The 12,286-nt window shown below is 44.8% G+C and overlaps 1 protein-coding gene across 1 annotated transcript in view; it reads right to left on the reverse strand.

Moving 5' to 3' along the window:
• Positions 1–12,286, reverse strand: part of DNMT3L (DNA methyltransferase 3 like) — an 86,388-nt gene that overhangs the window by 14,745 nt on the left and 59,357 nt on the right. The window contains exons 3-5 of the mRNA XM_054025304.1: positions 3,094–3,138; positions 1,846–1,925; positions 580–692 (exon numbers count right to left, since the gene is read on the reverse strand). Of these exons, the coding sequence (XP_053881279.1) occupies positions 580–692; positions 1,846–1,925; positions 3,094–3,138 (238 nt within the window). The remainder of the gene's footprint in view (positions 1–579; positions 693–1,845; positions 1,926–3,093; positions 3,139–12,286) is intronic.

A 12,286-nucleotide genomic window follows, 5' to 3' on the forward strand; every position in this document is an offset into this window, starting at 1 on the left:
CCTGGTGCTATTCTGTGGATAATTTGTGTTGAATTACTTGGGGAACTACAGGTGATTTAAATGTGTATGTGAGTGCTGGGCACAACCCAAACAATATAAGGTAAAACAATGATAGTAGGTGAGCACAGTGCAGGTCCTGATTTAAATCTGACATCCCAGCACCCTAAGCTTATCGGAACCTTGTAGCTAGCTCCAACCTCAATGAGCTGAACCAGAACCCTGCATGCAAACCTGCCCCTTCAAACTTTGCGGACGTTTGGAACTGGATTTGATCCTTTTGGCTTAGGGCATGTCTATGCTGCAGTCACTGGGTGTAGCCATACTGAGCTAGCTTTAATTTATCTAGCTGAGGCCCCACAGCAGTGAAGCTGTAACACCATGCACTTCAGCATGGGCCAGTCCCACAAGTAATTACCCAGGGTTCGGGGCCAGTTTTTACTGCCTATGACACGTGCAGCTGCACCATTCTGGCACCCACGTTAGCTAGATTAAAGCTAGCTGGAGTATGTCCGCTCAAGCTGCAATCACATGCTGTCGTTGCAGTCTAACCAGACCCTCAGGCCTACCCGTAGTCTTTACCTATTACAAGTTGGGTCATCGCACATTAGCAGAGTCTTCCCCGAGCAGCAGATTGTGCAATAGGCCTGAAGGCCATCGTCATCATACAGGAAAAATGTTTCCAGAAAGTTCTCCTTATAAAACAGCAAACTGTAGTTAGTTGCAAAAATAGGTTTATTTGATAAAATGTAACAATCATCCTGAGCTGTGTTTGCTTTGCACGTGAGTTTCCCTCTTGTGTTATTAATTTTTTTATGTAGCACCATTAACGTGCATGGCACTTTGCAAACAGATCATAAGGTTCCTGTAAATACTGACAAAGGTGGTGAAGAATAGGAGGTAACATGAAAGCAACCTGATATATTATATAATTTTAGCCATATAATTATAATACCTAAGTCTTACATGGTGCTCCTCATCAGTAGATCTCAAAGGGAGGCAAATATCATTATCCTCATTTTACAGATGGGGAAACTGAGGCACAGAAAGGGAAGTGACTTTCCTAAGGTCACCCAATGGGCAACACCATAATATATCAGTTCTAATTTTTATAAAGTATTATTATTATTGGTGCGTGTAAACTCTAATGGGAGCCAAATTAAAGGACACCGAGTTGAGGCATGTGTGTTGCTGGTTAGTGATACTTTCTTATATATTTAGGCCAGAATGGGACCATTCTGATCCCCTAGGATTTAGAAGCTCACCCAATCATTTCTGCATCAAGCCCACAGCTTCTGTGTGAGCTACAGAATATCTTTTTAAAAGTTGTGCCATCTAGATTTAAAGCCTTCACATGATGGAGAACCCACCACATCCTTAGGTAAGTTATTCCAATGGTTAATTACCTTCACTGTTCAAAATGTCCACCGTATTTCTAGTTTGAATTTGTCTAGCTTCAGCTTCCAACCATTGGCTGGGTGCTAGAACTAGGGGTGTTGGGCTGGGATGTGTGTGGTGGTACTGCCACACCCCCTGGCTTGAAATGGTTTCCATTATATACAGGGTTTACAGTTTGGTTCAATGTCTCTCAGCATTCCCACTATACAAACTGTTCCAGCACCTCTGAACCATTGGATGTCATTATCCCTTTTTCTGCTAGATTAAAGAGTCATCTACAATCAGAAATCTTTTGCCATGTACTTACAGACTATGATCAAGTCACCTCTGACTGTCTCTTGGATAAATTAAATAGACAATGTCTCTGAAGTGTCTCATTGACTTCAGGGGATCCACTTCCAGCTGAGATAATAGGCAGGGGGGCCTTATTGAGCCATATGGACTACTAACCGTACACGGAGTACAAATTCCTCCGTGAAACAAGGGATGCTGGGTATGAATCTGGAAACTGCCACAGCAGATGCAGATTTCTGTAAAACACAAAGAATGTCCTCTCTCAAAATCTAGTATTGTTTAATTTCAGCCTCTCTCACTTATTTCTTCTGGACAAGATGCAAAATTCTCTAGACATTGCTCTGAAACCTGAGAGGCTAGACATTCCCAGATTAGTAACTCTTATTATTACATGTTCAGCACACCAGTTAGAAATGAAAAACAGTGACAAAAATATTTTTTAATGCTTTCTAAAGAAGAGTTTTAAGACTATGGTCCTCATCTGCACAGCAGAAAGGATAGGAAAAAGATCAATGTTACCAATAAAGCCAAAGGGACATTGTGTTTTTAATACAGACTATTTAAAACACTGTCAATGCAAGGATCCACTTCCACCTGAGATAATTTTCACACTGCTCCTGTGGACATTGCCTGTGAGCCATTTCTGTCAAGGTCGCCTGCTAGAGACCTGCCAACACTTCCAAATCACAGGATTTGTTCTTAAGGGCTAGATTTTCAATGAGGCTCTCTGATCGAAAGAAAAACACATGCATCTCTTTTAGCCAGCAAAGAGTCCTGTGGCACCTTATAGACTAACAGACATATTGGAGCATGAGCTTTCGTGGGTGAATACCCACTTCTTCGGATGTAGACGAAGCCAGACAATTTCGTCTTGCTTCTGATCTATTCAGCCTCATGCCAGCCTCTGTTCTGTCTGAGGGCTGGCCTAACACATCCACAAATGATCCTTGAAGGGCCACCACTAGCAGCGACAAGGCAGTGCAGTCTCTGTGCCCGTTCAGCTTTCATTTTCTTTTTCAAAACTGCCAGTTCATGTCAATTTTGCTGATAGTTCTTGTGATGAGTCCATTAGATGCTGGTGTAAGTCCACCAAATCATTTCCTATAGGCCAGCAAACCACCAAATGTTAATGTCTTTCAGGAACTACCAACCTGGGGCAGATTTAAATTAGTGAACCAGATGTGAGGGTGGCTGTAATCCCAATCCTTTAGGGCAGCCATTGTATGCCAAATTCTTCTTAATGTATTTTTGTTTATGTTTGATTACTCAATATTTTTGGATATTGCTTTTAAGTTGGACACTTGATTTTTTTGGTCATATTGGTTAAGATGCAGTGTGACATGGAAATTTAGCCACATGGCTAAATAGCCTATTGGTTTTCGGTAATTTAATTTGATTACTCACCTTCAATACTCCTTTGGTTTTCATTTACTTCATGTGCAATAAGATCTGGGGGAAAACAAAACGTAATACTAATTGTTTATTTCTTCAAAAACTTGAAGAGCAACAATCCTTAAGAGTTGGCACACCCTGTATTTTCTGCTAGACAAACGAAAGAGTTCCCTGAGAAATTTATGAGCCAATCCTTCAAGCCCTCCCCATGAAGAACTCCCATTCGAGTCCATGTGAGTTCTACCTACAGCTGGCTTTGAGGATCAGTCCTATAGTTTTGCTCTAGTGTTTCCTTTTTGTAGATCAAATAACTTCACTGACTCATGTGCACACAAGTGTAAAATTGTATGCTGCCTTAGTAGACACACACTCTGCAGGTCAAGTTGCTGCAATGTTTTAAAGAAAGTCTAGAGTAAACATGTCAACATACTGTGAATTTCTCCTGAAAACACTGATACCTCTGTTGGGGCTTGAGAGTGTAGCAGGCATTATTTCTTCAAGAGAGTCAAGAGATATCACATCAGAAGAAGTGCTTTCTATGTCTTGCAGCTCTATCGCTTGAGAAAAAAAAATCAAGCGACCATCAGTTTCTTGGACAGTAACTCCACTTTTAGCAGTACTGAGATTTTCTAAGCAAGAAACACCACTATAGCCAGCAAAAAGGACAGGAGTACTTGTGGCACCTTAGAGACTAACCAATTTATTTGAGTAGCCCACAAAAGCTTATGCTCAAATAAATGTGTTAGTCTCTAAGGTGCCACAAGTACTCCTGTTCTTTTTGTGGATACAGACTAACACGGCTGCTATTCTGAAACCTGTCACTATAGCCAGGTTACTTCACTGAACTTTTGCGATTTCTATTTCCATACTTTTTGGAAACACCAGTCTAGCCCACCCACATTCACTGGATTCTTCAAACAGTATGTCAACGTACTGTGAATTCCTTCTGAAAACACTGATACCTCTGTTGGGGCTTGAGAGTGTAGCAGGCATTATTTCTTCAAGAGAGTCAAGAGATATCACATCAGAAGAAGTGCTTTCTTTGTCTTGCAGCTCTATCGCTTGAGAAAAAAAAATCAAGCGACCATCAGTTTCTTGGACAGTAACTCCACTTTTAGCAGTACTGAGATTTTCTAAGCAAGAAACACCACTATAGCCAGCAAAAAGGACAGGAGTACTTGTGGCACCTTAGAGACTAACCAATTTATTTGAGTAGCCCACAAAAGCTTATGCTCTAATAAATTTGTTAGTCTCTAAGGTGCCACAAGTACTCCTGTTCTTTTTGTGGATACAGACTAACACGGCTGCTACTCTGAAACCTGTCACTGAACTTTTGCGATTTCTATTTCCATACTTTTGGAAACACCAGTCTAGCCCACCCACATTCACTGGATTCTTCAAACAGCTGAGAAGTCATGTATTTATACAGCTGATCCATGCACAGTTAGCTGAAGTGGGGGGAAGATTATTTATTATTCTAATGTGCAGAGTGGCCCAACCCTCCCTCCTATGGATTGAAGTGTCTGTTGTAACCCATGGCAGCACGCTCACGTTTCCCAGGGCTGAACAACTTTAAATCAGACACATTCTCTCCTATGCCCACAGGCTGGTACTGAGCGTCCCTTCCAATTTTCCCAAGAGGGGAGGAAGTTTAAAGTTCATCGTTTAACTCTCCAGAAGTCATGAGAGCATCAGGCATTCAGGGACTGGGCAGCCCCCGCTGCTTCCAACCCCTACCATCGCCTGGACCGTGTCATTGACAACCCTCTGGTTACAAAGGCATTGCAGCCCCAGGCTGGCTCCAGTCATTTCCTTTGCTCACTTATTCCAGAGAAGCTGGGCTCCACCTCCTCCAGGTCCTCTGCGCTGTCTGTGTCCGACAGGACCAGCACCGGCTCTCCCTGGGCCATGCTGTGTCTATATGGACCATACGCAGGACCGCCCGGCAGCAGTAATCGCACGTGGGTGTGCCGTCCGGGCAGGCGAAGGACAAGCTCGTCCAGCGCTACCAGCCGGTGTGCTGGGCGGGGCTCGCCGCACAGGGGGCGTGGTGAGTGTGTCTCCTGCAGGGGTCTCTGGTGGACGCTCCAGGGAGAGGTTTTGGGCAGCGGGGGGAAGCGTTTTTGAAATTAATCTGCCAAGGAAATTCCGGCCCTGAGAGATCGTAGAGATTATATGAACTGTCCAGCACCTAAGGTGTGTGTGTGTTTGTTTTGCAATGCTGGCTGCATCAAGCCCAGCCTCCCGTTTTAGAGTTAAGTTCATGCCAGAAGAGCAGCAACGGTCTTTAGTTTTCCAACCTGTTGTCAATTTCATTTACAGACTGAAAACAAAAGAAGCAGCTTTTAAAAGAAATGTCTGTGTTATAATTATCCTGTGCTGTATCACATGTGCTATGCACAGGCTGCGGTCTATCATATCTTGCTTTATATACACACAGTACTATAGCTGGCGCACAGTACTGTCTGCATGCATATATATAACACAGAAGTATATATCCAATGTTGTGTTTGTATATCTCATGTATGTATCTATCAATGTTACAAACCTGTTATAAAATTAAATAATTTATTTTCAAAACTCCACAAAACAGGTATTTTCAAAAAAGTTTGATATATAGTTTATAAAATACTGACAACCAAATGAACTTTGCTGTTAGTCTGGTATTATGATTATTCCACATAAATAAATACATTGGGAGATTTTTGCTTTTGGAGGCACATAACTTTTTTTAAAGATAACAGTACAAGGGTCTTAGCTGATGAAAAGAAACCTTGTTGCATTTGTGTACATAACTATACCCCTTTTCTAATTGAATTAAGTTATTGCTAAGTGAGTGTTTTTGATGAAAGGTTTTAGTGTAAGTCTTGCCTTAGTAAGCCACCAGTAGTGATACTGGATACTGAATGCCCTTTCTTCACAGAACTAGAAAAAAGATAAAGATAAAAAATTTCAGTAGAAAGGGCAGACACATCCCTGCTATAGGTTAAAAACTAAGGATTGTGCATGAGGATAAAACATATCCTGGGACACTAAAGCTGCAAATAGATGCATCTAAAATCCACATCACCAATCCTTACTCAGCAACTCTGATGTCTAAATTAATTGCCAGCTAACTGATTTAACTTATGCTGGGATAGTGAATGTTCTGGTTTTGTTATTGTTAGTTTTTCTTTTCATTAGCTGCTATCATAATAGAAAAACGTGAAGATGCTTAATGATGGGGGTGGTGGAAATGGTTCAACGTGTTTAATTTATTAATGTAGGAGGATTCTGTATTTTCTTGAGGCAAAAAATTTAAGGACGAATTAGACAGATACGTGGTACAGACAGGGCCAGTGCAAGGAAGGCGGGAGAAGTGGAGCGGTGACCGCGTGCTCGGGGAGGAACGCTGTAAAAAAAAATTGGAGGCACCGCTTTTGGGCGCCCCCAAATCTTGGCGCCCTAGGCAACTGCCTAGTTCGTCTTAATGGTAGCACCGGCCCTGGGTACAGACAAGAAGCACAGAACACTCTATTGAAGACATACTAGACCTGGATTTTATTGGTTTTAATTGATCAAAGCTCCCGCTGATGTCAGTGGAAGTCTTGCTTGACGATGGCAGAACTTGGCCCAATCTGTAAGTAAGGTTACACACTTAAAATAAATGAGATTTTACTTTTATTTTCATTTAAAATATCTCAGCCTCCTCTCCCACTTTTCCATCCAAATTAGGCACTGGAAGAATCAAAACATTAATTTGTGCTGAACTATCAAAATGTATTGTTTTACTGTTAGTGTGAATTAACTTATATTCCTGTTGGTTCAGTTGAAATACAATATCAATAACCTTTAGTTATCAATGGGCTTGAGTTTTGTTGCATTGGTTTACTTTATGTAATTTCAATTAGAAAACAATAAAGAAATAAATAATAAATAAATAAATAAATAAATAATTTGCAGGAGGAATCTGAAGCAGAAGCAGTATCTTTCCCCACCCACCAAAGAGATGTGACATTCAGATATGGCCCTGACCTAAAAAGTTCCAGTCTGTATCGAAACTTTCTCAAAGTATGGGGATATCTGGGTCTGTGGAGATTTGGTTCAGCTCTTCATAGAGACAGAGAAGCTGCAAAGTTCAGCTCCAGATTAAAATTTCCACAGAGATTTGGGATCTAAGGCTTTAGAAGCCCCATCTCTAATTAGAAGGTTTAGCCAATCAAGTATTTTGATTCACTACAAAATTAGGTTGATTTTATAGAAGTTGATTTTTAGAAATCAATTGTATACAGTCGATTGCGTATGTCCACACTAAGCTCATTAAGTCAGCGGAGTGCATCCTCACTACCGTGGCTAGCATCAACTTACGGAGCGGTGCACAGTGGGTAGCTATCCCACAGTTCCCACAGTCTCCACCTCCTATTGGAATTCTGGGTTACACTCCCAATGCCTGATGGGGCAAAAACATTGTTGTGGGTGGTTTTGGGTACATGTCGTCAGTCATAGAATCATAGAATCATAGAATCATAGAATATCAGAGTTGGAAGGGACCTCAAGAGGTCATCTAGTCCAACCCCCTGCTCAAAGCAGGACCAATTCCCAGCTAAATCATCCCAGCCAGGGCTTTGTCAAGCCGGGCCTTAAAAACCTCCAAGGAAGGAGACTCCACCACCTCCCTAGGTAACGCATTCCAGTGTTTCACCACCCTCCTAGTGAAATAGTTTTTCCTGATATCCAACCTGGACCTCCCCCACTGCAACTTGAGACCATTGCTCCTTGTTCTGTCATCTGCCACCACTGAGAACAGCCGAGCTCCATCCTCTTTGGAACCCCCCTTCAGGTAGTTGAAGGCTGCTATCAAATCCCCCCTCATTCTTCTCTTCTGGAGACTAAACAATCCCAGTTCTCTCAGCCTCTCCTCATAAGTCATGTGCTCCAGACCCCTAATCATTTTTGTTGCCCTCCGCTGGACTCTTTCCAATTTTTCCACATCCTTCTTGTAGTGTGGGGACCAAAACTGGACACAGTATTCCAGATGAGGCCTCACCAATGTCGAATAAAGGGGAACGATCACGTTCCTCGATCTGCTGGCAATGCCCCTACTTATACAGCCCAAAATGCCGTTAGCCTTCTTGGCAACAAGAGCACACTGTTGACTCATATCCAGCTTCTCGTCCACTGTGACCCCTAGGTCCTTTTCAGCAGAACTGCTACCTAGCCATTCGGTCCCTAGTCTGTAGCAGTGCATGGGATTCTTCCGTCCTAAGTGCAGGACTCTGCACTTGTCCTTGTTGAACCTCATCAGGTTTTTTTCTGCCCAATCCTCTAATTTGTCTAGGTCCCTCTGTATCCGATCCCTACCCTCTAGTGTATCTACCACGCCTCCTAGTTTAGTGTCATCTGCAAACTTGCTGAGAGTGCAGTCCACACCATCCTCCAGATCATTAATAAAGATATTAAACAAAACCGGCCCCAGGACCGACCCTTGGGGCACTCCACTTGAAACCGGCTGCCAACTAGACATGGAGCCATTGATCACTACCCGTTGAGCCCGACGATCTAGCCAGCTTTCTATCCACCTTACAGTCCATTCATCCAGCCCATACTTCTTTAACTTGGTGGCAAGAATACTGTGGGAGACAGTATCAAAAGCTTTGCTAAAGTCAAGAAATAACACATCCACTGCTTTCCCCTCATCCACAGAGCCAGTTATCTCATCATAGAAGGCAATTAGGTTAGTCAGGCACGACTTCCCCTTCGTGAATCCATGCTGACTGTTCCTGATCACTTTCCTCTCCTCTAAATGTTTCATAATTGATTCCTTGAGGACCTGCTCCATGATTTTTCCAGGGACTGAGGTGAGGCTGACTGGCCTGTAGTTCCCCGGATCCTCCTTCTTCCCTTTTTTAAAGATGGGCACTACATTAGCCTTTTTCCAGTCATCTGGGACCTCCCCCGATCGCCATGAGTTTTCAAAAATAATGGCTAATGGCTCTGCAATCTCACCCGCCAACTCCTTTAGCACCCTCGGATGCAGCGCATCCGGCCCCATGGACTTGTGCACGTCCAGTTTTTCTAAATAGTCCCGAACCACTTCTTTCTCCACAGAGGGTTGGTCACCTTCTCCCCATGCTGTACTGCCCAGTGCAGCAATCTGGGAGCTGACCTTGTGCGTGAAGACAGAGGCAAAAAAATCATTGAGTACATTAGCTTTTTCCACATCCTCGGTCACTAGGTTGCCTCCTTCATTCAGTAAGGGGCCCACACTTTCCTTGATTTTCTTCTTGTTGCTAACATACCTGAAGAAACCCTTCTTGTTACTCTTAACATCTCTTGCTAACTGCAACTCCAAGTGTGATTTGGCCTTCCTGATTTCACTCCTGCACGCCTGAGCAATATTTTTATACTCCTCCCTGGTCATTTGTCCAATCTTCCACTCCTTATAAGCCTCTTTTTTGCGTTTAAGATCAGCAAGGATTTCACTGTTTAGCCAAGCTGGTCGCCTGCCATATTTACTATTCTTTCTACACATCGGGATGGTTTGTTCCTGCAACCTCAATAAGGATTCTTTAAAATACAGCCAGCTCTCCTGGACCCCTTTGCCCTTCATGTTATTCTCCCAGGGGATCCTGCCCATCTGTTCCCTGAGGGAGTCAAAGTCTGCTTTTCTGAAGTCCAGGGTCCGTATTCTGCTGCTCTCCTTTCTTCCTTGTGTCAGGATCCTGAACTCGACCATCTCATGGTCACTGCCTCCCAGGTTCCCATCCACTTTTGCTTCCCCTACTAGTTCTTCCCTGTTTGTGAGCAGCAGGTCAAGAAAAGCTTTGCCCCTAGTTGGTTCCTCCAGCACTTGCACCAGGAAATTGTCCCCTACACTTTCCAAAAATTTCCTGGATTGCCTGTGCACCGCTGTATTGCTCTCCCAGCAGATATCAGGGTGATTAAAGTCTCCCATGAGAACCAGGGCCTGTGATCTAGCAACTTCTGCTAGTTGCCAGAAGAAAGCCTCGTCCACCTCATCCCCCTGGTCTGGTGGTCTATAGCAGACTCCAACCACGACATCACCCTTGTTGCTCACACTTCTCAACTTTATCCAGAGACTCTCAGGTTTTTCTGCAGTATCATACCGGAGCTCTGAGCAGTCATACTCCTTTCTTACATACAACGCAACTCCCCCACCTTTTCTGCCCTGCCTGTCCTTCCTGAACAGTTTATATCCATCCATGACCGTACTCCAGTCATGTGAGTTATCCCACCAAGTCTCTGTTATTCCAATCACATCATAGTTCCCTGACTGTGCCAGGACTTCCAGTTCTCCCTGCTTGTTTCCCAGGCTTCTTGCATTTGTGTATAGGCACTTAAGATAACTCAACGATCGTCCCTCTTTCTCAGCATGAGACAGGAGTCCTCCCCTCTTGCGCTCTCCTGCTTGTGCTTCCTCCCAGGATCCCATTTCCCCACTTACCTCAGGGCTTTGGTCTCCTTCCCCCGGTGAACCTAGTTTAAAGCCCTCCTCACTAGGTTAGCCAGCCTGCTGGCGAAGATGCTCTTCCCTCTCTTCGTTAGGTGGAGCCCGTCTCTGCCTAGCACTCCTTCTTCTTGGAACACCATCCCATGGTCGAAGAATCCAAAGCCTTCTCTCCGACACCACCTGCGTAGCCATTCGTTGACTTCCACGATTCGACGGTCTCTACCCCGGCCTTTTCCTTGCACAGGGAGGATGGACGAGAACACCACTTGCGCCTCAAACTCCTTTATCCTTCTTCCCAGAGCCACGTAGTCTGCAGTGATCCGCTCAAGGTCATTCTTGGCAGTATCATTGGTGCCCACGTGGAGAAGCAGGAAGGGGTAGCGATCCGAGGGCTTGATGAGTCTCGGCAGTCTCTCCGTCACATCGTGTATCCTAGCTCCTGGCAAGCAGCAGACCTCTCGGTTTTCCCGGTCAGGGCGGCAGATAGATGACTCAGTCCCCCTGAGGAGGGAGTCCCCGACCACCACCACCCTCCTCCTCCTCTTGGGAGTGGTGGTCGTGGAACCCCCATCCCTAGGACAGTGCATCTTTTGCCTTCCAATCGGTGGAGTCTCCTTCTGCTCCCTTCCCTCAGATGGGCCATCTAGTCCACTCTCCGCATTAGCACCTGTAGAGAGAACATGGAAACGATTCCTCACCTGTATCTCCATTGCTGGTGCATGGACGCTCCTCTTTCTTCTTCTGGAGGTCACATGCTGCCAAACCTCCTCACAATCCTTCTGTCCCTGCTGCGCCTGCTCTGAATCTTCAGAACATTGTGGCCGTAGAAGCATCTCCTGACGTCTGTCCAGGAAATCTTCATTTTCCCTTATGCAACGCAGAGTTGATACTTGTTTCTCCAGCCCTCGAACCTTCTCCTCCAATATGGAGACCAGCTTGCACTTTGTGCAGACAAAGTCGCTTCTGTCCTGCGGAAGAAAGACAAACATGGCACAACCTGTGCAGGTTACAACAGCTGATCGCTCACCTTCCATATCACCGTCCTCTTAAGAACTTCCTCAACTGTTGCAGGAACGACTCGGAGAAACCTGCAGATGAAAGCCTCAGTGCGCTCTCCCTAGGCAAACTCCCGCTGTTAGCCTCTGCTGTTCGCCGCTCAGCTGGTTCGCTGCTGACTGCCCTTATATACCAGTCAGGCCCACTCAAGGCCCAGCTGGAACAAAGCACTCCCAATTCACACTTTTCAAACAAACAAGCAAGCAATCAAGCACACGGTCAAACTGACCAACTGTCCCAGCAGCAGACACTCAGATACTCACCAGTCGCCCCTCCCTCTGTGAAAGCAACGGCAGACAATGGTTTCGCACCTTTTTTCCTGGATTACCCATGCAGACACCAAACCACAGCAAGCATGGAGCCCGCTCAGCTCACCGTCACCACTGCTGTTGTGGGCAAGTCTATTGTGGGAGCTGCTGTGATCCAAGTAGCCAATGCAATCATTGACATTCTGTTATCAAAGATAGTTACTCTGGGAAATGTACGGGCCTTTTTAGGTTTTAGGTGCATCATATTCCTGTCCTTTGTCGCTGGTGAAGAAGTCTTGCAGCCATACATTCCAGTCTGGTTGGCACTATAACATCCCATAGCACTTCTGTGGTTGACACATGTAATAGCTCCAGGGCTCTTGCTCTTTTGCCTTGGCCAAGGTACCTTGCCCTACTCGGACCTCCAAGCATTCGACACAGAAGCACCTGC

Source organism: Malaclemys terrapin, chromosome 1 (genome assembly GCF_027887155.1).
Source record: "Malaclemys terrapin pileata isolate rMalTer1 chromosome 1, rMalTer1.hap1, whole genome shotgun sequence".
NCBI lineage: Eukaryota > Metazoa > Chordata > Testudines > Emydidae > Malaclemys > Malaclemys terrapin.